At 36.5% G+C, this 27,324-nt stretch overlaps 1 protein-coding gene across 1 annotated transcript in view; it reads left to right on the forward strand.

The window, feature by feature from the left end:
* LOC139722696 (epithelial sodium channel subunit alpha-like) overlaps positions 1–26,693 on the forward strand; it is a 48,170-nt gene extending 21,477 nt beyond the window's left edge. The window contains exons 2-14 of the mRNA XM_071633989.1: positions 1,396–1,598; positions 3,237–3,413; positions 4,734–4,829; positions 7,390–7,575; positions 8,203–8,365; positions 9,327–9,442; positions 9,702–9,865; positions 10,557–10,767; positions 11,843–11,915; positions 12,820–12,877; positions 13,459–13,532; positions 24,525–24,600; positions 26,457–26,693. Of these exons, the coding sequence (XP_071490090.1) occupies positions 1,396–1,598; positions 3,237–3,413; positions 4,734–4,829; positions 7,390–7,575; positions 8,203–8,365; positions 9,327–9,442; positions 9,702–9,865; positions 10,557–10,767; positions 11,843–11,915; positions 12,820–12,877; positions 13,459–13,532; positions 24,525–24,600; positions 26,457–26,693 (1,834 nt within the window). The remainder of the gene's footprint in view (positions 1–1,395; positions 1,599–3,236; positions 3,414–4,733; positions 4,830–7,389; positions 7,576–8,202; positions 8,366–9,326; positions 9,443–9,701; positions 9,866–10,556; positions 10,768–11,842; positions 11,916–12,819; positions 12,878–13,458; positions 13,533–24,524; positions 24,601–26,456) is intronic.
* The last annotated feature ends 631 nt before the right edge of the window (positions 26,694–27,324 follow it).

Consider the following 27,324-nt stretch of genomic DNA (forward strand, 5'->3'; position numbering starts at 1 on the left):
TTGAATTCCCTGTTTGAAGCATATACTGAGCTTTACAGACGGCAGCAGACTACCGAAGCTTAAAGTCTCTCCATTGCTCTCGGCGCGGCGTCTCGTCCACTTCGGGTGGGAGACGGCGAGAGATACGAGTTGTCTGTTCGTCATCTTCTCAACATCTCGGGTCCGATAAGACAAAAATATGAGATACACGACCCAGTCTTTGCATCTTCGACTATTCAAGAAGTCGAGAGGACGAGAATCTAATGTCTTAACTTATCGCCGTTTCAACACACTATCGGAATTGGATATCGTGTGGCCTTTATTTGGCTTTAATTCAGACAGAGTGAACCCAGATGAACAAAAATACAGAAATAAGAAAGCATTCAAATGAAGAGTTTGATTTGAAAATGCGCCAAGATATTTGTTCACATTTACAAGTAATTCCATCATCAGATAGAGCAAAATAAAACATTTGCGATATTACCTCACTTGTTACATTCACTACAAGTAATATTTTCAAAGTTTGATAAAAAATGTTCTCTGCTTTTAACAGCTTTCATTGTAAATATCTGAAATCAACAAGAATGGATTGACCTCTTTTTGCTATCAACTGTCAACACAATGATATTCGTAGGATTTCGAAAAATGGTATCCTTTTCATGAAAGTTATAGATTCTATCAACAACAGCCTACATTTGGGGTTAAGGCATCGCACTTTCCATGTTATCAATCAAAAAACGTGATTTTTGTCATGTTTCTGTCTACAAACCACAAGTGAGTGAATTTCAAGGTGATAAACACGTCGCCTCTTAATTTGTGCGTATGTTTGCAACGAATATCATTATTTGTGTCTAAATGCATTAAACCCCGAAATTTTGTTCGTCTTTATGCAGTCAACATGAACTGTATACGTCTTGTTTCAAAGATTATATAATACATCACAAAACATCCAGATGATGATAATTAAATGGAGATGTGGTAGAGGTGGTGTTAGTAGCCTGGTATTATTTCCCATCTATTCTTATACCACTTGAGAAGCAAGTATTATAATTCAAAAAGTATTTATATAATTGGTATAACTCCATCAATGTTTCTAGCATTGTTACCATGGATTTCAAAAGTTATGATAACGAATAGGTTACAGATCTAATCATTATGTATCATGTTATGAAAATCACAAGTAAAATTGATTTTTTTTTTCAGGAATATATAGGGTATTATAGTTGTTAGCATTATTATTACAAGTATCACTGTTATCATCATCAGAATTGTATTATTATTTTAAATATGCGAATGTTTTATACTGCCCTGCATATAAACCTGCCGTGGCCTTGCAGTTATTTCGGAATAACCATGAATCTTAGAATCCACGGAAAACTAAGTTTAGTTTTTCGCCCGATCTCATCAATCACTCAGCAAAGACGACGACATCGAAGTCGGGTCACGTGGTTTTGACGTGGAGTCCAGGTCTCCAAGCACCGTCACGGCTCTCCTGTCAGAGTTCGCCACCACGACCACCGCCCACGGGATACCGAATATCTACAGCGCCAGATCAATCATCGAGAAGATTTTCTGGACTTTGGCCTTCTTGGTTTGCCTTGGCGTGTTTCTCAGGCAAAGTATGCTGTTTTACTAGTCAAGATATATGAGGTTGATTGAATAATATTTACCATTCTCTGGCAAAGTATGCTGTTTAATTAATAGTCAAAGATTTATGGGGTTGATTGACTAATATTTACCATTCTCTGGCAAAGTATGCTGTTTTATTAGTCAGGATTTATGAGGTTGATTGACTAACATTTACCAGTCTCTGGCAAAGTATGCTGTTTTACTGGTCAAGATTTATGAGGTTGATTGACTAATAGTTACCATTCAGAAATGTAAAAGTACAAGTTTGAATATACTATGTCTGTCTGATTTCCTTGTTGAATTAAATTACCAACAGATAAAGTTCGTGAAGAACAAGATAAAAAATAATTGCATTAGAAGATTACAGAAAGTGTTATTGGAGAAGAAGATGAGGAAAAAGATGAAGAAAATAAATCCAGATTTTTATTTTCTTCATCTTTTTGAGATCAGAGGGCTGACGAAAATCACTTGAATTTGAACGCCTTCTCGTTTATTTGAATGCAAATCTAATGAAATTTGCCTTGAAGACCTGTACTAACGTAAATATGGAAATTATTCACTCAAACAGGCTAATGCTTTATTTATAAGCTAATAATCAATTTTACTAACTCGAATTAGAACAAATTGCCGGATGCTTTAAAAATGAATTTCCTGCATTTCCTTGATGGCTGCCAGTTTTCATGGCCAAACTTAAATCTATTTTACAAAAAAAAAAAAAAATAAAAATCGGTGAAATTATTCTTTGATTTTTACTACCAAACATATGTCTATAGAAGAGGATATACCCTTGTATTGAGTATGATAATTTCATAAATAAATCGGCAATGTCGTAAAAAAAGAAGTGTATTCCTCATTCTTAATATCTATTGCATATAGAGACTATTCGAGTGAATTTGAACTAGCAGAAACGAGCCCTGTATCATACCTGCCAATTTGATATTGTCATGGTTTTATTATGACCTTGATGTTGTATCAAAACTTTTAATTCCCAAATCTGATTGTCTATAAATCATAGGAACAGTGGTGGTCTTTAAAACATTATCCTCGTACTTGCTAGTTATTCACATGGTATCTATGGTTAGTTCTACTACTTCGATTTTTATGAAATTATCTATATCCTTATAATTTCTTTATTTTTTTCGGGTCACCGAAATAATGACATTTGATGATTTTGATGGATAGATAAATATGATAAGTATCATGAAGCATTGTCGTTTATTGTTTACTCGAGGTAATTAAAGAACAGATACTTTAATCATTAATTCAATAAGCTTAAAGTTTGAAAGGAATTGTATATCTTCCAAATTATGTTACTACTTGTAAGATTCGGGTGGAAATTGATAAGTAACCTCAACAAACAATTTGGATTAAGAAATGGCTCCAAGTAAAAAAAAAAGTATGTATATATCTTCAACTCTACCTCATGACAAATAATCAAAAAAACTTTGCAAATGAAATAAAATATACAGCGACATTGCACCAAAAAGATGTGTTATGTGAGAACGTTATGTGGACGGGTTACGAGATGATGTCATTTATGACGCACCAGGTTTTTGTTTCCTGCTCCATTTAGGATAGAGAAGACAATGGAAAATAAAGACAAAATACTTGTCGATTTTCCGATCCAGGTGAAATACTTATCGCCGACTACCTGAGCTTCCCATACACCACTAGAACAGACATTATCACTTCAGCGGCCCTCCAGTTTCCCGCCATTACCCTCTGTAACGTGAACATGATGAGGAGATCAAAGCTGATCAACACGAGGTTTCAGGGACTTCTCAAGCTGGACGAATCATCCACTAGTGAGTCTTACAGGAGTGGATGGGGTGCACGTCATGAGACCGACACCCACGAGTCATACAGATCATAAATCATACAACCAATGAATTATACAGCTCACGAGTCATACAGCCCATTAGTTCGACACTAAGCTAACAAGGCCCGCGAGACCGACACATTAATCCCCGTGTTGTATTTGTCGAACTCGTGGGCTGATATAACCTAGTGTAGAACTCATGGGCTGTATGACTACGGGGGGGGGGGGGGGGGGGGGTGGGGGCGCACGGGGGCACGTGCCCCCCCCCCCCCAAACCGCTGGTACAAAAAAAAAAATACGAAAATGGTAATTCAAGGGTTAGTAAACTGCTTTTGACATCGACATCACTGTATGTTACTACTATTAATAAAGATAATTCTACTTTTGCTTCTAATGTACCTACTACTAATTTCCTTTTTACAACTTTATATCTACACAAGAACGAATAATACTTATACTACGATTATACATCCACTAATATACCAATGGCTCTATCACTACTACCACTTTTTCTATAAAAATCACTACTTATCATGTCACAGTCATTTACTGTACGACCACTTCTACTACCATTACTACTACAACTAATACTACTACTATTTCTATACGACTACTGATACTTTCTTCGACTGATAATGTACTATAAAGATTTTTTTTTTAAGTAAGTGCTGTACTGATTTAAACAAAGAAACGGACAACACTCCCAAATTTGCAGTATGCTAATCATTTTGCTAATGTTTCACTCTCCGAACCTAGCAGGTCTATAAGTTTCTAGTACAAAAATTTTTGAATGCATTTTATGCATATAACAAAATTTACATGGGAAAGTTAGGGGAAATAAGGCATAAGTCTTATCGAGTTCCAGATATTAGTCTTTGTTTATAATGTCATGTTATGGCACAAGAGGGTTTTAGACCTACATGTACCTGTCTTCTCATGTCTAAAAAGAAAATCATTTGATTTTGTTTTTATATATCTAATGCATATATCTTATGAAGCTGTGTGATATCATAATAGTCATATTTAAGGATTTTGTCCTCGCATTTAAATTGTAATCTGTTTGCTTCGTTACACACAGTCCTTGACTGACTTTAGAAATAACAAGAAATGACATGAATAAAGGAATAATGATCGTGTGAATGATTGATTGAATGAATGAATGGATGGATGGATGAATGAAGGAAGAAAGGAAGGAAGGAAGGAAGGAAGGAAGGAATGCATGAATGAATGAATGTCCATTATAGCTATCGTTTTCATACACGTTTTCAGCATTCCCCTGTTCATCTCTCTCTTCCCGTATTTTTAGGTACGAACTATGATTATTCTGAATGGTTCAGCAGCCAGTACAACCAGGAGATAAGAGGAGACGAGTTTCCCACTGTGTCCGCCTCGGGCCCACCAGGTAACCATCAAGGTGGAGGGGACAACCTGTAAGACTCGTATTCTTCTCCTCATCAAGAACGGATGCTCTAGCTTTTACGTTTATATACCTACATACTTTCATACACAATAACTCACTCATATCAATGTCAATGTTTTATACATGCAGAACACTGGATCCAGCTGTATTGAGACAGTGGTAGAAAACTATTGTGTACTAAGCAATGTCAGCAGTAAAGCATTCGATTGAATGGGATTAGAGATAGTTGAAAACGTTAAAGGGATAGTACAGTATTGGTAGAGATGAGAATTGGGCTTTGAACTTTTTGCGAGATACCAAGAAAACACTTATGATGTTGTACTGCATACCATTTTAAAAGGAATTCAAAGTTTATTTGACGAAAATCAGGTTTAGAATGACTGAAACATTCAAAAAACAAAGTAAAACAAAGCGATCGTAATAAAGTGTGGGTCCCACACTTTATTAGAATCGCTCTTTTTTGATATCTCAGCCATTTCAAAACCAATTTTCATCAAATAAACGTTGAATTCTTCATAGAATTACATGCTCTTTCATATTTCATAAGAGGTTTCTCATTATCTCACCAAAAAAATGTTAGAAATCTGAAATTAGGTCTCAACCAAAACTGCGTAATCCCTTTAAGGAGACACAAAAATTAAAGTTGTCTCCTTATCAAAGGTCGAGTGCCTCCTTAAAGGACAAGTTCACCTTCATAAACATAAGGATTGAGAAAATGCAACAATATTAGTAGAACACATCAGTGAAAGTTTGAGGAAAATTGTATAAACAATCGATGCAAAAGTTATGAATTTTTTTAAATTTTTGTGTTGGAACCGCTGGATGAGGAGACTACTACAGCTTGTAAGTCATATGCGTACAACAGTATAAAGGAAATATAAAAGAAAATTCAACATATTTTCACTTTTTTCGCATAATAAAAGAGCAATTGACTTGTCTCTTTCTAAAGGCAGGGGGAATAATATTACCCATAACATTTATCGGAAACGAGTCAGGGGAATTTGTACTTTTTTCAAAAGATGGAATTTTGTGAAATTCTCTTTATGTTTTCCTTATATTGTTGTACGCATGTGACATCTAAGTTATTCATACACTGCAGTAGTCTTCTCATCCAGCGGGTACTGCACAAAAACTTCAAAAATTCATAACTTTTGAACGGATTGTCTGATTTTCCTCAAACTTTCAATGATGTGTTCTACTAATATTGCTACATTCTCTCAATCCTTATGTTTATGAAGGTGAACTTGTCCTTTAATGTATAGTAATATGACCATAGTAAAGGTCTCTCTAGAGCTGCTGTTGGTAAGTATTCATGCTGGGAGAGTGGGCTTCTTTGTATCTAACGTGACTCTATTCTGTTTTGATGTACAATCGTATTGTAAATGTTACCGCTGTGTAGATGAAACCCCATCTCCATTCCCTCCATTGCCCTCCTCGGCTGATCTAATCCCAGAGCTGTTTTCTGATCTCGACTTGCGCATGTAAAGCATGGGGTCGAAGCTATCCACAGAACTTGTGAAAATCCGTCGCGATGCCTGCCGATGACAACAGTATGACATTAAATAAATTCTGCATCGACTGCTTATGGAACCAGAATCGTCACCCAAAGTTTGCCTGATAAAGCAACAGATAATATAAGCAAATTATGGAATCTGTAATACAAGATCAATAACGATTTTTTAGTGAAAACCAGGTGAGCATAACTTAGCTCGTTAACCCTTGCTGTGCTATAATGAGTCAAAAATAAACCATTTCTGAGTTCCACTTTGGGTATGAGCAGAAAAAAAAGACCACTATATGTATTTGTACCAACTGTCATGTTGGTTTTTAAATTCACTGAGATAAGCATCTGGGATGTCATGATTATTCATGTAATCCATATAAATGGTGCTTGCCAGCATATCCACCTGACAGCAAAAGTAGCATTTTGCAATATCAATAGAAAGAGATTGTTGATGCATTTGATGCAAAGTAATGAAACGGATGCTTTCCCAAATGTTAATTCATCTGGTCTATATGCAAGTCCATTCTTTGTTTGAACAGAATTGATGAATCCCATACATAATGACAATAATGATAATAATAATAGTTGATATTTTTAGAGCGCCTTTTTCGCTGGATACAAAGCGCTAGAACATTCTTTAAAGCTTATCTACTATACAGTATGTCGTTCTGAAAACGTGTAAAGAGCCAATAACCGACTGAGCAAAAAAAAAAAAAAAAAAAAAGAAGAAGAAAGGTTATTCGTACCAATGTGCCACTGAGCTAATTCCGAGCTGGCTTATCTGAGTCAAATATGCACGAATTTCATACACATTATGGGCAGGCATGCTGTGGAGCACATTAGGGGAATACTCTAAATGTATTAAACGCCTTATGCTAATGTTACATCTTGCCCCCATAAGCATTATGTTTGGTTTGGTTGTTTGTTTGTTTTTTGTTTGTTTTTTGTTTGTTTGTGCCATGAAGCCCAAAGCCACCAAACACAACTTGTCTTGCATTCCCTCGTATTTCTTCCTGTTTTGTATTTCCACGTGAACAGCGACATCAGCCCAGACTTCCTCAGCCACTCAAGGTGGATCGTCTCCGTCACCACCCCCTGAGTCGCAGGATGATTCTTCCTCCTCAAGCGTGTCAAGCAGCCAGTATGAAACCTTCTCCTTTTTTCAGAGTTCGTGGGACAGCTCGCAATTTGACTTCTACAACTACGAATGGCAGGGTGTACAGGGTGAGGTCATTCATGTCCTTACATACCATGATCGTTGGTTTGATCTTTTTTTTTTTTGTTACAATGTGTTATTTTTAATTATTATTTTGCTTTCATTGGTCAGTCTTTGTTTCTTTCTTTCTCAACTAAAGCAAAGAGTATCTACAGGGAAATGTCAGATGCTTGAAACCTACGCACATGCACCAACCACTATTATATGTATATCTGTGTGTCTATGTGTGTCCAATTTTACACAATAGCAGTAAACATGCAATATGTTTGTATAGTAATGTTGCCAGTGAATTAGTCGCACACGCTTATCAAACTAAAAAATCTAGCAAAAGGAAGAAAAACCCAAATGAGCAAACGTTTATTAATATCTTTAATGAAGAGTAAGACAAATGATATATGTCTATATTCAACTCTAAACTGTCTCTCTCACAATCTTTCTCTTTTTAAAGTACCTTAGGCAAGATAAATAGTTTTGGCCGAATTTGATTCTAAAAGTACAGTGCCCAGAAGAGCTTTACATTAGATAGACGCATTATTGCCGAGTTTGAAAAAGTAGTGTACTCTTCTTTTTAAACTATGTAAACTGCCCGTGTAAGCTTCACCTCTAGAATCTGTACGATATGATTTCATCCAAAGGAAGTAACGACTGGCCGGCGATTGTCGAGCAGTCACGTGACCCCGATTTCTATGACGTGCGAAGTTTGTTGAACCCATCATTGGAGGAGCTGCGGGAATACGGGCACCAACCCGAAGACCTCATCCTACAGTGCTCCTTCGATAGACGTAACTGCAGCTACAAGTAGGAATTGTATCATACTCATTACTTGGATATTTAGATATTTCGGTTGCTCTTTGTACTCGTTTGTCTACTGGTAGAAAATAGTTACTAGCGAATTGATTGAGGTGAGACCATTCAAGGGAATTGTTTGTTTGTTTTTCCTTCTTCTCTTTTGATTCTTCGTCTTCATTGACTTTCTACATCTTCTTTTTCTCTTCCTTCTTCTTCATTTCTTCAGCACATCCTTCCATTTCTCACTTTCCACTCTACAATTATTATGCCTGATTCTGTCTTGGAAAATCTCATCAAACCAACATGAATCGGAAAGAAGAAAAACAGAGAGGCGTTCTGTTCACTTTAGATGACATCAATAAGTAGTGGTGAGCTTGCTTGTACGTGTACTTAACTTTTACTTTGAATTCAAGACTTCGATATGATTACATTGAAGATGATTAGAATGTGTGTGTTTTAAAGAAAGAATAGAGAGAGAAAAAAATAATTTGCCCCAGACAAAACTAACGTAAAATAAATAAATCTTAGAGATATTAAACAAGAATATTAAGTATACCATGATGTCTACACGAGGGAGATCATAAAGTCTCCACGAGGGAGCTCATATAGATTACAACTTTACGACTGTAATCGTCATTTTATGCGGCTGTAGATGGCAAGACACAGACATGTTGAATAATTGGTGGGTTGTGTCACAGAACTCTGTTCTGTGGGTTGTGTTTTTTACCGTATGTTGCCATCGTGACCAAAGGGAGCAACATGAGACTCCAACCCTTCGCAACACGTGATAAGTTAAATAATTCCTTAAATTCCTTTTAAAGTTTTCTTTTAAATGAATATTTCTACCCTGGCTTGTAAAAAAAAAAAAAAAAAGTGATGGAACCATAAACTAAGAACATGGCGCTTGCAATGATATCTGTATCAGTATTAATCGCCTTTTGGTTTGTAATAATTCTTTCATAAACCCCAGGAATTTTACCATGTGGCAGCACGGAGACTATGGCAACTGTTTTACATTTAATGGCGCGAACCCCGCAGACAAAGCCAAGGTAGCGAGATATACGGGCAGAACTGGTGCGCAGTATGGTAAGTTTGTCATTAATTTTGCCCTACTCATGCAGCATGTGTGTGTATTTTTTACAGAGAAAACACTAAAGAGTACTATTAATATTGCATTTATTCAACACAAAAAAGCAACATGAACAAGAGTGATTATGTCATAAACATGACGATCTTGAAGAAATTACTTGAGTAATATGCCTCGAGTTCAGCTCTGACTCCCGATAATATATTTGTTTGTATGTCTTTTTAGTTGCTTGCTTGTTTGCTTTCTTATCTTCCAAAGGACTGCATCTCACATTGTTCGTGGAGCAGCCTGAGTATGTTGGCTTGTTGTCCACGGATTCTGGCGTGAAAGTCTCCATTCACCCGCCCACAGTGCAGCCGTTCCCAGAGGACGACGGTATAACAGTGTCTACGGGTCAAAAGACCTCCATTAGTCTGAGAGAGGTACGTCTCTTACGTGTTGAAGTTCACATCAAATCATATCAGAATTCTACTGTGAAGAAAACGATGTGTTGATTTTGCTAATGGGGATTAGGATTATTGAGCGACTATCAAGGTGATGACGTCATAGCCTCATTTGACTTGATTTATGCGATTTTCAGCGGGGCGGTCTCCTCATTATAGTATCACGATATAGACATTTAGCATTATTCCATACTGCTACAGTTTCTAAGAAAATCAATCTTACTAGTTAACAAAGGCTAAGTAGAAGAGATATGTGATTGTGTGAACACTATCATATATAAACACGTACACATATTATATGTGTGTGTATTGATATATATATTACAATAAAAGATGTTATAATAAATGGTATAAGATTATGATAATGATTAAATGCATATGTACGTATTTATAACGAACGTAAAGAAATGTAACAAGAATTCGCTTTGACTAGAATGGTCTTGGGATTCCTTGATAATATGAAGTTTATGATACAAATTAATTCAATATAAGAAAAAAACGAAGAGGTTTGGAAGAAGGCTGCTGAAATATTTAAATAAGGCATGTATAGTAACTTGTTTCATTTCGTTTCGCTTTACTATTATTTCTTTTACATTCATTTGTTTTGTTTTGTTTTGCTTCGTTTGGCTTTGCTTTGTTTAATTTTGTTTTGTTTTTGTTTTTTTCCCAGGTCAACGTCACTCGACTGGGGGGTCGATATGGCGTCCCGTGCACCAGAGACGGGACGAACACTAACTTCACGGAGATCGCCGAGTTTTCCTACAGCAACAGAGCGTGTTATAAAATGTGCCTTCAGAAGGCTCTCTTAGATCGCTGTAAGTGCATCAAAGACATCAGACTCATCAACACGACCCAGTGTACCTCCCTCAACTCGACACAAGGTATATAGATTTATCATGATTTGGTCTATCAGTCCATCGTCACTGCATTATAACTCATGCCATCACCTTTTACTATACAAGTGGCTTTTGTTGTAATCTTGGTACTGGTGTACTGATTTTATAATAATGAAAATGATGATGACAATAATGACGGTGATGATAAGAGTAGTAGTAGCAGTAGTGGCATGGTAAGTAAGTAGTAGTAGTAGTAATGATAATAATAATGTAATGTAAAGCACAACTTATCAGTTAATACAAATATTCACAGGCGCAAGCAGCTCCCACAATGTCACATCATTCACAAAGGGGCAGAATATCAATGATGATAATAATAATCATAATAATAACAGTAAAACAATGGAGATTTTCCATCTCAATTTTGTATTCTTCCCACTCAATAAGAATGAAAAGGATTCAAATACACGATACTGTGATAGGCCTGATAAATCCTCATTCGAATTCCGTGTCGTTCAATTCAAATTCAACAGCTATTTCAAAGCGTTCTAGCATATTTGTATAGGAGCATACGATTTAAGATCTGAACATTCAAATTCATTAATGTCTCCCACAATGTTCTTCCCAAAACATCTTTCAATGACTCAACCGAAGTTAACGAAAAAAAAAAATATATTTCTTTCCACCTTCACTTCAAACACATGCCACAAAATTAACGCGTTGAAGTTTAGAACATTATTGAGTAATCGTCATGAAACAATCATAATGAAGATTAACAAGTAAAGGTTTCTAGATCCGAAGCAAGCAAGCATGCACAAAAAAGATCGAACAGACGTTGAATATTGCGGAAACGCAACAAATTATAAAGTGTCTATGCAACGAAGTGAATTCTATTATTTCCTGTGAGAGAAAACGTATTAAAAGAACCTACTAATAAGCTTTTAAAGGATTGGGGTCTCAAGAAAAAGCAAAAATGGAGGTGTATAGACTGAGGGAAATTAACAGAGACATTCAATTAATGCCTGTACGTAGGAGTTAGCGTGAGCATATAAGTTATTCGCACTCATCATAGTAAGTATTATACCTGCACATCTTTCATATACTTGATTTCTTGTTGCAGAAAGGTGCCTGCAGCTGGTCTTGTATCTCTACGAAACGAACACACTGGAATGTGCCTGCCCGATCTCTTGCAGGTATACATAATGCACGGACCCTAGAAATAAAATAACTGTCGACTTAGAATGTATAATAGTGCGTGAGAAATTTTGTTAGAATAAATTGTTCCATTGTTGAGCGTTGCCATGCAGGTATTTCGATGAGGGAATGCAATTAAAATGTCAGCAGTTCCGATACAGGTAGAGGCCAGACTTCAGCATAACGTAGAAGGAGACACTCACAGAAGAATACAATTTATAGTTTAATGTCAGTATCAAAACACATGTTATAAGTACCGCGAATCACTGCGTTGCTCTCTGCATATATCAAGTATTCTGAAATACATATCACAGATCAGAAATCCGGTAAATACGTAACATTGTCATCGTTATTTTATTATTATTATTATTATTATCATTATTATTATTATTATTATTATTATTATTATTATAATTATTTTTATTATTATTATTATCATCATCATCAAAGTATAAAGATAGTAATACTATAACATAGTAGTAGTAGTAGTAGTGTAGTTGTGTTCATCACTATACCAATGATATTGCAATAAATTATATTCCTGAAGCGTTTGTCACGTGATGGGACTCGAGCCATTTTAAGACATGTATAACGTATGCAACTACAACCATATGATTGAGACGATAATGATCATATAAAATTAATCTTATACTTCTGTTGGCAGAATTAGTACTTAGGAAGCCTATGAGTACCTGTGGCTTCAATGAAACATGTTCTTCGATTAATCGGAAACTTCGCTTTGATAATTGGGTAAGAATTAAGAGATTACGGTGAGAGAAGGTTTTGCGTTAGGAGAACAAGTTACCGTGATAGTGATCGTTGTTACCACATCGAATCGTACCGTTAACTCAAACCTGTACTTGCGGCCTAATGTCTGTCTTGATCCTTTATATTCTTCAACAGTGAGATTATGTATCGTCCGAATGCATTTGCAGCACTCTGGCCAGCGGAGAGGTACGAGGTGAGTATACAGGCCTATAACATCATGTATTATGATTGTTCATCACCCAGACGGTTCTTTTCAGAGGTGATCACGCCGTCACTGTAATGCAGAAACAGTTTTGATATCCATTATTTTGTTCTTCTGCATGGATACTAAATAAAACTGTATAATTTTGATTCGATTGCGTCTGATAAGATAAGGGCTAGGAAAATATTACAAGAAATTACGCAAGATGATAATCCTTATTCATTTCGCTGAATAAATCGTTTCAGATTATTATTTTAGCATTTCTTTTCTGAGAATTGTATTTCATCGATCATCTAATATGTATTTCGATTCATGAATGTTTGATGATGATAGTATTTAAAAAAACACAAAATGAAATCAAATCAAATCTAGAAAAATCATTTCATTTACATTTCTATACAGTTTTGATTTTTTTAAAGACTGTGTCGATAGTGTGGATAGTGTGGAATAGTGTTGATAGTGTGGAATAATGAAAGGTAATATTTTTCCTCTCCGTTTTCCTTCTCCACCTTTACACACACAAACTATAATCCCTGTACACAAACACACACACACACACACACGCTCTCCAGGAACATCTAGCGCTCCAGCTGATAAAGATTAATGAGAAGGCTGCAAGAACTTTGAACAACACAGAACTGTCCAGGTAATGTTCCAGTTGTTTTATTCAGCATCACATTCTAGAAATTTGTTTCGGCAATCTGACACTTGTGTCAGATCACGAGTGCTTTACGGGAACCTCGTGGCCTTTGTATTAAGTTTATGGTGAATCCGGAATTCAGCATATGGAACGGGTTAATAGGCACCACCTGTGTGTTACATTTCATTTAAATATCTTATTATTGAAATGATAAGACAATCCAACAAATCATTGCATTCAATGGTCATCAACGGTGTCAGGGGGAACTTACTGCGCTACTTTACTCTAGTATAGACCACGTAAATAACACAGCGTGAAGATTTTTCTTTGAGTTCAAAAAGCAATAAACAAAAATTTAATTCCTCTACGGGTTCTTTGTTTTCTGACAAATGTCATCATAACGCAATGCAACATAAATGAATTATCTGCTTATATACTTAAATCAAATATTCCACTGAATTTATTAGATTAAATCAAACTCATCAAACTCCCTGTTACAATTACACTACACTTATACTACTGCCTACGGAGCTTCTGTAACTATCAACTGTCAGACGTTATCTTGCCGAGTTCTGTGTCCGATGACGTCGCTGGAGGGCGCCCTCGTCCGTCTTGTAGATCGCTAGGGTGCAGCGTCGGTGCCGACGTCGACCAGTCTGGCCCGGCCAGTGATGACAGCGTCTCTGTTGACGACCGTGACTGTGTCACCGAGCAGCGGCTGGTCCCGGACTCGGCTCGTAGTAGTGCAGCTGTCTCCGCTCGTAGCACTGCGGCTGCCTCAGCTCGTAGCTATGCGGCTGTCTCAGCTCGTAGCAATAGGCGGATGCGGCTGTAAATTTACAATTAACCATCACTAACACAATAATGTCCATCCATATTAACCCTACCTAGGCGGGGGGGGGGGGGGGAAGGGGGAGGGCCTCCGAGCCCCCCCCCCCCCCCCCCCCCCCTCGACGTACCGCGCGATGTATCGCTAACGCGAAAAGATATCGCCGCGACGTTTCATGACTTTTTTCTTTCGAGTCTCCCGCATCTTTTGACACCAAATTTGCGGTGCCTGGGCGCGCGGTTCCGAAGTTGCGCATAAATATGTACGTGCATGTCAGGCCAAAAATTTCTCAAAAACATGAATTTGAGTACAATTTCAAAGCAAACTGTGCTTACAGGCAAATTTCATAAAAGCATGATTATTTGGGGGTTTTATTGATTAAAATCAATTAGTAGCATATTTTCTAGGTTCGGAACAATGTCGCAGACAAGTTTCATCGAAAAAACAATGAAAAACATAAAGTCGAAAAAACAAAGAAATACATCAGAAATAAAAAAACAATAAAATACTTAAGAAATTTCTCTGATGCCGCATTTTTTTTTCTCTTATATTTGCTCAGGACACTGAAAAGAATATTAACACAAAAAATGTGCTCATTGTGAGCTTTATTTAGTGATTTATACCAAATTGTCTGGTTTCATGCATCATTATGCATAAATTTCTTTTAAAATTTAACTTCGTGGTACCATAGATTACGTCATAGGCAATGTGCGTGCCAATTTTCGTCGCGATCGCGCGGTCGACGGCCGAGATCAGGAGGGGGGGCCTGGGAGGCCCCCCGGCTCCATGATCGACCTAAATAGCCCGGCCTAGTTAGGGTTAATACTGTTCTGTTCTCACTTTGATATTCCCCGACTATACACGGCGACTATTCTGTGTCACACTCATAACATCAGTATCACAATCTTCTTATAACATCAATATCAAAATCATCTTACAGCATCAATATCAAAATCATCTAATAACATCATAGCATTGGCGCTCTCTATGGCGAATATTTAATACCTATTACTACTATAACTATTCCTTTAAATTCTCCCCAAAACATTTCTCTACCTGAGAATTCTCTTCATCATAATCTATAACTTCCGCATTTTTATAACCAATGTTTACAATGTGTGCATAAACCATAACCGAACTTGTTGGTTTACAGCTATAACAATATTGGATATACTTATGTAAACTTAATGTCTTCCAATCTGACCGTCATAATCATGTCCTTTATTTCTGCACGAAAAAAATTACCACCCTACTTTCTTCAACATATCAATTCATTCTTACCTTACACCTCAAATCATTCTCTTCGTACAAAAACATAATATTGTCACTTAATACCGGGCGCCTCGTTTTAACAGCGCCTCTATTGAGTCCCTAAGAAAAAAAAAACTAACTGGAAAAATTACTGAAATCAGCATTAAATTCCACGTACAGTTATTTTATGCCCTGCACCCGCGCGGAGAGTTGCCGTCTGCCCTCGGAGTTGTCGTCCAGTGCCCTGTCTGCCGATTCCGCTCAGCAGCAGGAATACCTTAGCCTCGGAGTATCACAGGTTCAATTTCTCTCTCGCTTTCTCCCTCACAGCCTTTTAGCTTGGATCTCAGCGAAGTCTTATCCTGGATTCCCTCCTATTTCGACGAGCCTGGACCTATGGAACGCCATTAAGGAAACAATACAAAATTCATTTCAATCCAGCCAATATTCATTTCACTTTTAACAAATACATTTCACTCACAAACATTGATTTTACTTTTTATAAAAATACATTTCACTTTTCACAATAATACATTTCACTTTTAAATTAAAATTCATTTCACTTTTCACAAAAATACATTTCACTTTTGAATTAAACTTCATCTCACTTTTCAAAAAAATACATTTCACTTTTGAATTAAAATTCATTTCCCTTTTCACAAAAATACATTTCACTTTTACATGAAGATTCATTTCACTTTTCACAAAAATACATTTCACTTTTACATAAAGATTCATTTCACTTTTCACAAAAATACATTTCACTTTTAAATACAAATTCATTTCACTCTTCACAAAAATACATTTCACTTTGGCGTACCATATCACTCAGACGAAACCATTTCACTGCGCTAAAACCATTTCACTCCGATAAAACCATTTCACTCCGATTAAAAAAAAAAATACGTTCCTCTTTTTTCCCGGCCAAAAGGTGGCGCCAGTCTGAGAGGAGTCACAGTGCCATGGCACTTTATTAGCACTGAGCTGAGGTGAGTGGCCGGCCAGCTGGCCGGCTGGCTATGCATGCAGTACCTAGATTTAGCGCGCTACGCTGGCGCGGAAGCGATGCGAGGCGAGCTAGCAGTCGACGGTCCTCGCCTCGGCCTCACTCACATGCACGCTCGTGCCGTTACATGCATACTACATCGAGAATTGAATCTACGCCTGACTTGCTGAATAACGTGTGTTTTACAACGCTTTTCAACAGCGATGTTGTGTGGTAAGTTTGATGTCTGACTTCTTGTGATCGACATGCTATTTTTTCCGGTTCAAAATGAGTATTTTTTGCCGTTTAAATAGTATCTCGAAGTTGACATAGTATTTTTCCTCTTTCAAAACATTCCCGTGTTTATAGCTGGCTGCTGACCCATCTAAAAAGGGGATTGATGTGACTTTTTGTTCATCAGGTCGGCAATACTTCGTGCTTTATGCAGATACCAAGATCGACGGTGCCCTAGAAGCATAACTTGTTAAAAATTAGGCCTGAAGATTGCATTTTTAGAGGACAAATAATGTATTCTAGTCCTCCGGAAGGTCACGTGATCGCATCTAGTGGGGAAGGGGACTTTTTCGGACCGTAAATGCACCGTTGTTAACGATCTCTGCGGAGGTGCAGGGTCAGTCCCATATATTGAAATTAGCGTTGTTCATTCGCTCAATTGGAACTTCGTGATATCGTGTGTTGTGTACAGTGAGTCAGTGTAGGCCGGTGGCGGTAGGCCTACAATTGTATGTGGCGATGGCAATTTGTAAATTTAAATTTACAACTTATTCACAAAAATTGTACAGTGTACAATGTGTATGCTGTCTATAATATCCTTCGTGATAGGCTGCATTTTATAGCCCTTTGAAGATTTAGAAGAAGAAGAAGAAGAAGAAGATTAAACAGGGTCTTAGTCTTCATCTCTTAGTAGTTAATATATGATTTAGTCATCACTTAATACAAACAAGAACAGTATAGATTCAATATTATTATCATTATTAGTTTTTTTCTTTCGCAAGGAGAAAGAAGGCACAAGAGCGATTCTAGTATTTGATGTAAACATAATTTTCATGACATGTTTAAGAGTTGACCCGGCTGCAATGTTAACACTAATAGAGTACCAGGCTATTTGAATTTTTCAAGTTGGTATACAAGTAGTCAGTAAATATAGAGATGTATTATTAGTCTTCCGCATCTACAATTTGTAACAATAAAGTTTACGAGGATGTCTGAATGAATGCAATTATTCTCAGAATAATATGAAGAGTTTGTTCGCAAAACCCGATAAGTCCATATTTGCCAAATGGAGATATTTGCGATTAAAGGTCAGGAAAAATAGAATACTAAGAAAATTTTTGCTTCTTTTGACCATAACTTCAAAAATGCCCTTTTATATGTAGTGACCAATATCTCATTTAAAAAGGTGTTATTTTGTACTTTATGACAGAGACTGTACTTGAAAATCTTCAAAAATGGACTTATCGGTTTTTGCGAACAGACTCTTCATATGTTTACCATAGTACAGTGCATGTCTGTAGTTTCTCTCTGCTTGAATTGGGGTTTACTCCAACATAATGTTTTCGGACATGTTATTGTGAATAATGGTTTATAATAATATTATCATCTATGATTAATTTGGATTAATATCTGGAAAAGTTGTTATGCATTTTCTAATCCTTTCTCTATTTGTGTCACATTGTATATGTAGGTATCCCCAGTACCTGACATCACACCGATGGAACATGCATATTTAAGGTGATTCTCTTCTCTGTGGCCTCCAGGAAAATCTGCATGACATAAACGAGAAGATCTACACTGTCAGTTCTATAGTGTATTTTGTTTTCTTGGATGCACACGTATCATTCAATCTCTGACAGATTTTTATCAAGGAGAGCACTGCAGTTTTGCAAGCGCTGAGTGACTTCCTCACAAGAATAGAAACAACTGATTAGTACACCTGTCAACTTTTTCATTTCATTGAAAAACCTAGAGCAGTATGTGATCATGATAACCTACCTCAGAAAGGTGCTAAATATGTGATATGATACAATAGGGAGAATGAAGTTGATATACAATTGTAACATATTACAGTATGTTACTGTATATCAACTTCATTCATCTTTCCGGTAACATTTTTAGTAAAGAGGATGTACATGTATATTCTTTGAAAAGCACGGTTGTTGTAGTAAATGTGAAGTTCGACCATTACAGATACATCAATGTGTGGAACTATGCAAGATAGTATATGTTAAATTATGTGCATATAAATTACTTTGGAGTCTGTACAGATGGCAGAATTATGAGCCCTGATTAAACTAAATATTATCCTTCATGATATTCTTGATAAATGTTATGGAAGCAAGTACATTGTACAGTATGAAGTAGTATCTGGACGTACAGCCATTACTCGACAGGGGGCATGTCTTGTTGCTGAAGGTATGAATTTAATTTGTACATCACCACTGAAGCACTATAAGAGGTTTAGTTAGTACATGTATGCATGTTTTATTGCTAATATTTTGGTTGTGACCCATTTCAGAAGAGGTTTCAAAGATGTAAGAATTCTGTTCAATCAGGAAGATACACAAGGTATGTCACCAAAAGGAATTGAACGGTCAAGAAGGGATAAGGAAGATGACGATTTTGACACAACAGTTAGATAGATGATACATTACATTAGTACTTCCCCCAAATCAACCAAAATGTTGAACATGTTCGCATTGAACGGGCATGCTCTTATTAGATACCTGTAAAGAAAAATTGTGGACCTTGTGAAAGGTAAGATGAGCAGATTTTTATAACACCTGGGGGGTTTCATGTTGGCCTGTAGTCTACCCCAGGGTTGTCGAGTGTTGTTACTGGTAAGGGGTTCGAATACACATTTGTATCATTCACTCAGTCATAACCATGAAGAGAGTGACACACAGATATTTTAAATGTGTATGATACTGCTTGTGTACATGTACTGATACATGTGTATTCAGTTGACAGAGATGTTGGGATGATTAGTTTGCCTTTTGACATTTCAGATAAGATTATATACAGTCAATGCTAAAGTTGGGAATGAAAGATTTCTTCACATAGATGTTTTGCAAGATGCTATAAGGCCAAATCTAATCTGTCTGCTTCGATTTCCAGTAATATTGATGTTTTAAAGTTACTTTAAATTTTGTATCTGTTTAGTTTCCAGTAAGTGTACTTCATACAGTGGCGGATCCAGTTAGGACCGCAACTGGCGCACGCCCCCCTTTATTTTTTGTTTAAACAAAAGAAATTAAAAGAAAAAAAATGGGGGAGGGGTGCATGCGCCCCCCTTTAATTTTGTAAACACGTCCCCTCTTTACGAAATTCCTGGATCCGCCCCTGCTTCATATGTAGTATGTACACTTCTGAATTGTTGATGCAGCTGCCAGTTCATGTGTTTGCAACATTGGCAGTGTGACCAATAGATACATTGTACTTGCCTTCAACGTATTTAAGGGCATATGTACACCTTCAAAACATTCTCTGCTGTTTGGACTGTCGATGAAGTTTATATATTTTGTACATGTTTCATTTTGTTTCCAGTAAGTACACTTCATATGTATACATGTACACCCTCAAATTGCTCTTGCAGCTGCCAGTTTACTGTCACCCTCTATTCATGTGTGTGAAACCTTGGCGATGTGAATACTATAGTAGATACACGTATGTGTACCTGCCTTCAGAGTACTCAAGGGCATTTGTACACCCTCAAACATTCATGCAGTTTGAACTATTAATGAAGTTATCTCTGTACATGTATCATTTGAGTGAAACCTTGCCAAAAGTGTAGATGGCATGTAATTTACAGAGTATTGCCTCAAAACATTTGTGGTATTCTTGCTTGATTTTATTCACTTACAAAACATTCAAGCGATATTCACAACTGTTACTTATGTTTGTGCAACATCGGTATCAGTATAGTTAGTTTATTGCCAGTGTCAAAATTTGCCGGCAAATTATTTGTACAGATCTGCTCAATACAATGTAGCTCTGCAATTGTTCAAACTACCTGGTACATTCATTTGCTCTTGTCTTATTACTGAGCTTCACCAGAAGATTTTTTTTTGAAATGTTCACTGTACATCACTGTTGTAGTCAAGACAGACTGATCCTACTCGCGTTCCTACATGTACTCACAAGACCGCTGACAGTTGTACCTTTCGTAGGTCTCTTACATGCCACTTGGCTGGAGACTGAGTCCAATGCCACCACCAAAAAATGAATTAAAAATAATTAATAAATGGATGAATAAATAAATGAGAGTTATAAATAAGAAAATAAAATGATTTAAAACTGCATTTGACTATACTGCTAAAAAATAGATAAAACTGTAGACTGCTTATGCAGCTCTTACTTTAGGTATTATTTTTTTTTTGTTATGTGTGTGATACATTGTCATGAAGATTGGTGGATACCTTGAAACTTAACTGCAATGTAGTTCTTTCAACACTTACATGTAATAAATATATATATATATATATATATATATATATATATGTATATGGAGATGTATATACATTTATAAAGAAAAAAAACTTGTGGATTGTGCTCCTTTCTCTGTTGTTATTAATGAAAATCAAGGTATTTTATTAATTGATGAGAATGGCACGTGCAATAATGTATGTAAATTTCTCTGCCTAGTTAGGTAGGCCTATAGTAATAGAGTGAAGTAATTTAGTGAAGTCCTTGGGATCAACAGCTTTCTTTTGTTATATCAAAATGTTGTTATAATCAAGCATGTAAAAAAAAGTGGATAATGTGAGCGGAATTTCGATATAATGTAACTGTGTTCACTTTAGCGGAGTGAACGGTATAAGTAGTGGTTATAATGTATTTGAGTGGATGCTTAGGATGCTTTGAATTGAGAGAGAGTGATGTGAATGATTGATGGCAGAATGAAACTGAGAATCAGACACTTCCTGTTGACGAAATCAGAAGGGTGGACAAAGCAAACAAAACAAAGATACATTGTATTATGAATAACAAGAACAAGACATATAATCAAAAAAGAGAGGGAGAGAGAGAGAGAGAGAGAGAGAGGCCAAGCAAGAGGCTGTAGACTATTAGTACGTATTGTCTAATGACAGACACTGCACACAAGTACAGTATATCACAGCTAGACGCTCGAAACTGACCACGTGTATTTACGCTGGGGTCGCTCATACAGTAACACACACGTACAAAGGCATCGAGGACACACGTCAATTTCTATGTGGGACAGTACAGTACTTCGCGATTTCGTGCCGAGAAAAAAAGGAATGACATCCCTATGATATCAGCTGGCTGCTGACCCATCTACAAGTCATCATATTACACTTTTAGGTATCATCTTAAAGCTGAATAAATTTCCTTTTACATGATATAACTTTTGTTGGTGCCCCACGATGAAAAAGAAGACTTTTAGGAGAATTTTAGAAGAATATCTGTATCCATTATTTCCGGAACATCTGCAATTAGTGAGCCACGAAGTTGATAATCTTTCATGTCGTTCTTGGAAAAATCAACAAGATAGCATCCAAGTTTTAACCTTTACCTATCAAATAAAAGAAAAATCATGTGAAAACAAAATTCAGTGACCAAGATATGAGCATTTCAAAACGATTCTCCAATCGCGCTCTCTATGACTTGCGGGGTCAACTCGCGTGCGAGGACTTGGACATTATTCTAGACAGGTTTTTTCGGGCTTGCCGACTGACTGGCTACTCAGTAAATCTAGGTACTGCATGCATAGCCAGCCGGCCAGCTGGCCGGCTACTCACCTCAGCTCAGTGCTAATAAAGTGCCATGGCACTGTGACTCCTCTCAGACTGGCGCCATCTTTTGGCCTAGAAAAAAGAGGAACGTATTTTTTTGTTATCAGAGTGAAATGGTTTTATCAGAGTGAAATGGTTTTAGCGCAGTGAAATGGTTTCGTCTGAGTGATATGGTACGCCAAAGTGAAATGTATTTTTGTGAAGAGTGAAATGAATTTGTATCTAAAAGTGAAATGTATTTTTATGAAAAGTGAAATGAATCTTTATGTAAAAGTGAAATGAATCTTTATGTAAAAGTGAAATGTATTTTTGTGAAAAGTGAAATGAATTTTAATTCAAAAGTGAAATGTATTTTTGTGAAAAGTGAGATGAAGTTTAATGCAAAAGTGAAATGTATTTTTGTGAAAAGTGAAATGAATTTAATTTAAAAGTGAAATGTATTATTGTGAAAAGTGAAATGTATTTTTATAAAAAGTAAAATAAATGCTTGAGAGTGAAATGTATATGTTAAAAGTGAAATGAATATTGGCTGGAGTAAAATGAATTTTGTATTGTTTCCTTAATGGCGTTCCATATGGACCCTTCCAAATGGGCACAAACGGTCTTTCCACTCTCGCGTCGGATTAGCTTCTCCTCTTTTATTCCTCCTTCACAGCTATTTATCTTCTCTCACGCTCCCTCTCTCGCTCTTAACCTTGCATACATTATCACTCTCCAATCAGTGCGATTCCCTTAATTTTAACCTTTCACTCCCATACCAATACAATAATAATTAACGTGTAATTTGACTTCTCACTGTCGCTTGCATTATCTTTATTCAAATACCGGGATGGGGCCTTTATTGATAACCAAATGAATTATAACAAAATTCGCGGGAAACCCAGCCAATCATTTCTTACCGTGCTACGAGAAGGATGCAGCTTGCAAACCCTCGATCTCGCCAGCTGTTGGCCTAAAAATTCCTTCTACCTAGACAGTAGCCCACCGTAAACAAGAGGTAGGAGAAAAGGAGGGAAAAAAAACCCTTCCGTGCCGTTTACCTCTGACAAGCAGTAATTGTGGAAGAAAACAAAAGATGTGTGTTTTTTTTCTTGGCATGGAGATTGCTGTAAATGGACGTCTGAAATATGTATCCCTCCTCCCGCACAAGTTAAACAAAGAGGAAAAAGGTAAATGTGTTGGTAGCACGTGTACGAGGTGACTTTCACAAATCATGATTTCCGTGGAAACGCGTATCCCGAGGCGTGTTATTATAGGCCATAATTTTTTAATCATTTTCTTTTTTATTCATTCATTGATTGATTTTACTGATTTAATGAAATATAAAATGAATACTGCATTGAAATGGAAGGAGGATCAACATGGAAACTACACGCTTGAATGAATTCGGACCTCTTGGCAAAGTGGCCCACATTTCTGCAAGCTTGTCTTTTACGTTGGCCTCTCTTATCCAATAACAAAATATTTTGAACAATAATTGGTTTCACATGTACATAACTATATGCCTACATAGATATATTATTGTAATACATTGTACATTGTTTGTTTTTTCCTTGAACTTGTATCAACAAAAAATGTGCTTAGGAAATAAAATCTCATTTGAGTTGAATTGAATTGTAAGAAGACAAAAATGGTAACTATAATAGATACAAGTTTACCATTACAATACTACTATAAAATTATCAAGAGAAGAAATAGCAATAAGAACATGACGTGCCCTGTAAATTTAGGAAAAATCAACAAGGCAACCTAAATGAACAAAATGAAAAAGATTAAAAAAACATGTCAAATGGCAAATCTAGAGGCAAAAAAAAAATCAGACTTTGTTCGCACCTTGAATGAAAAAACAGATTGTATATTAAAATTTATTTGAAAATAGGATGTACGTTCCAATTCATCGCAACTTTACTTGACCTTATTGAGATGTCATGGACTTCTGCTAAAACAAAAAGGAAAACTTGCATTTATTTTTGGGTCAAGATGATATTGCATGACTCATTACGAGTAGATTTTCACAAACATCAGATATTGTTTAGATCAATTCATTTCGCTACATATTTCATCACGTCCAGAAGAGGGAAAATATGCAAGTTAATGCAATTTTTGGTGTTGCGATTGTCTCAAATATATTGATCAATTACATATTCTTTTTGTTACAGGAAGAACCTTGTCAACCTTATCGTATACTTTGAGGAGCTGAACTACGAACTTAACTTACAAGTTGCTACTAATTCGGTGAGTGTTTCAAAGAGACCAGACTCTCTTCTCATAACGAAAGTTTACTCCGCGTATTCAAGTTTGATTTTGGTAAAACAAGAAGTGGAATTATCAGAAGTTAAGAAATCCTCTAATGGACGGATCGGTCTTCTGCCACGTTATACACAAATATGCAAATTAAAGTGACGATGTGATAGTCTTTGGTGCCAAATACTTTCATAGATTCATTTAATATTCTTTATGTTATAAACTCTACAGAAGAAGATTTTATATCCGTCGCATATTGGATTTTGAGTTGTGAAGGTTAAGAAATGATGACATGATGGCTAACAGGAGGGTCGTAAATTTTCGGATATCTTAGAAAGAAAGGCATGAGCTTAGGATTTTTATTACATAATAATAACAAATTGTTTATTCTGTGAGATATGGACCGTGATTTCTTCATCTCCTTTTCTGTTTTTGCCTTTGTGGTGAAGACCAGCGGCAGAGTAGCTTGAAAGCACTGAATTGAATTGAATTGAATTGAATTAAATTGAACTGAAGTGAATTGAATTGAATTGAATTGAATTGAATTGTATTGAATTGAATTGAATTGAATTGAATTGAATTGATTTCCACATCATGGGGTGGAACACCATGATCAGCCGAGCTGGTTTCCATAGGGTAGGAACAGATTCTTATCTATTACTCTCAGATATTAACATGTATTATGTTTAATCTCTGAATTATACATTATTATCAATAATGGAATTCATTCGATTTCTTAGACGTGATGGTGTGCCAAGAAATATAAGTTCACATTTTTTTTCTTATTCACAATTAATAGTTTGTTATAGGATAACCAGTGCGATACCGAAACAAGATTTTCATTTAAGCGTTTAACAATGTCCTCGGTTTTTTTTTTGCAAAGTAAAATAAACATATTGTTCCATCTACGTAAAGTGACAACAATTCATTCACATATTATTGGGGAAAAGATGACAGGTCCAATCAGGGATCCCTGTGGCACCCCATACAGTTTATACTTACCTAATCTAAAACGAAACCATTCACATGTATAGATTGTGTCCGGTTCGACGAATAATTTAAAAACCCATCTTATCATAGCATTTTAATCAAAGCCATATACATATATATATATATTATATATAGTTTGTGAGTTGATGTAAAATGCTACAAAAGCCTTTAAACCAATGATTATTATCAACCAATGTCTAGAGTCAACAGCATCAAACTATTTTTTTTCTGTTACATTTAGCAATGCATATTGGGTAGAGTGCTTTGGACAAAAGCCAAACTATTTATTTGTAAAGATGTGGTTATAAATCAAGTAAGTCTGACGTTGGTCATAGGCAACTTTCTCTATGATCCTGGCGACAAACGGGGTAACAGAAGTAGGTCTAATTACCGATATCATCTTTGCAGCTTTCCTTGTGAATTTGACTATCACGATCATATCCTTCCATTCATCTGGTATTGTGGCATTTTGTATTGGTATATTTTTAGAAAAGTTAGAGGGGGAGCTATCAATGATGAGTTGATGCATCTCCAAAGTTTGGCCGGTATGTTGTTGTTGTTGCTGTTGTTGTTGCTTTTTTTATACAGTGGGATATACCTCCTTTCTATATAAGGGTTTGTTCAATCCGTGATACTATTACTATTGCTGTCTCTTAATTTCTGTGCTTCGTTTACATAGTCTCTACCGCATTATTTCTTCTGCAAATCTGCTGAAACGGGGGTATTTTCTCAGAGACTACAACTAACTCTTTAATATAGGCCTCAAAGGTTAATAACGATATAGAGTCTAAACACTCCATATTTTACCTGCTGGTTTGTTATCAAACTCGTCATCACTTTCTCCCACTCCCTCCCAGGTCGCCAGTCTGTTGGGTGAGTTGGGCGGTATCCTTGGTCTCTACATCGGCATGTCATTCATGTCCATTGGCGAGATCATTCTTCTCTTTGGCTTCATCTTCCAAATCCTCGCCAAGAGAATCCGCCGACAGCCCACATCGCCGACGGAAGAGGCGAAGGAGAGTCCACGCGCCGACGCCGCTGACGAGGTCCAAGGGGCAATGCAGCTGCGCGACAATATTGTCGCCGCGTGCTGATCGCGCTGATCGTGGCCGTCCTCCTATTAATCATCGCTGCGGTGGTGTGCCTTGTCGTGCTTTTTGTTCGAGGGACAATAGTCTTCGCCTTTTGATTGACTCTCTGGGATAACAAAGCGATTAATTGTGATTATAAAAGCAGAGGAGGACATGTTGTAGGCCCTTTATCATGAAGATTTAGTTCTCTGGTTAGCTGTCGCAATGAATTGATTTCGGCTAACTTGAATTTTTCTGGTTACATTTTGAACATCCTTTTGAGCGCCAAGTTAACCATGTTATAATACATATTGAATTATTTTTCTTAATCATAATCTATATTGCCTAACTTACAACGAAAACATGCATTCATGATAGTGAACACAACCTGAATATTTATGTTCTTTTTCCCGTTTTTCCTTTTCCATTTTTATAAAAACTGTCATTTATTCATGCATTCAAGATACCATAACAACTCCCAGAAGCATTACTATATAGGGCCTATGTACACATTTCAGAATGTACTCATCACACTAGGTCTGAAATGGCAGGATTTTATAAGGCACACCGGTAAGGCTTGCTGAAAACGATCCCATTCTTCCCATTTTCCAATGCTAGATACAATCGCTACAACCAATATCTCGGCTAAAGAGAT

The sequence above is a fragment of the Diadema antillarum genome, unplaced genomic scaffold (assembly GCF_040938485.1).
Source record: "Diadema antillarum isolate AM-2024a unplaced genomic scaffold, OU_Dant_1.0 scf00000170, whole genome shotgun sequence".
NCBI lineage: Eukaryota > Metazoa > Echinodermata > Echinoidea > Diadematoida > Diadematidae > Diadema > Diadema antillarum.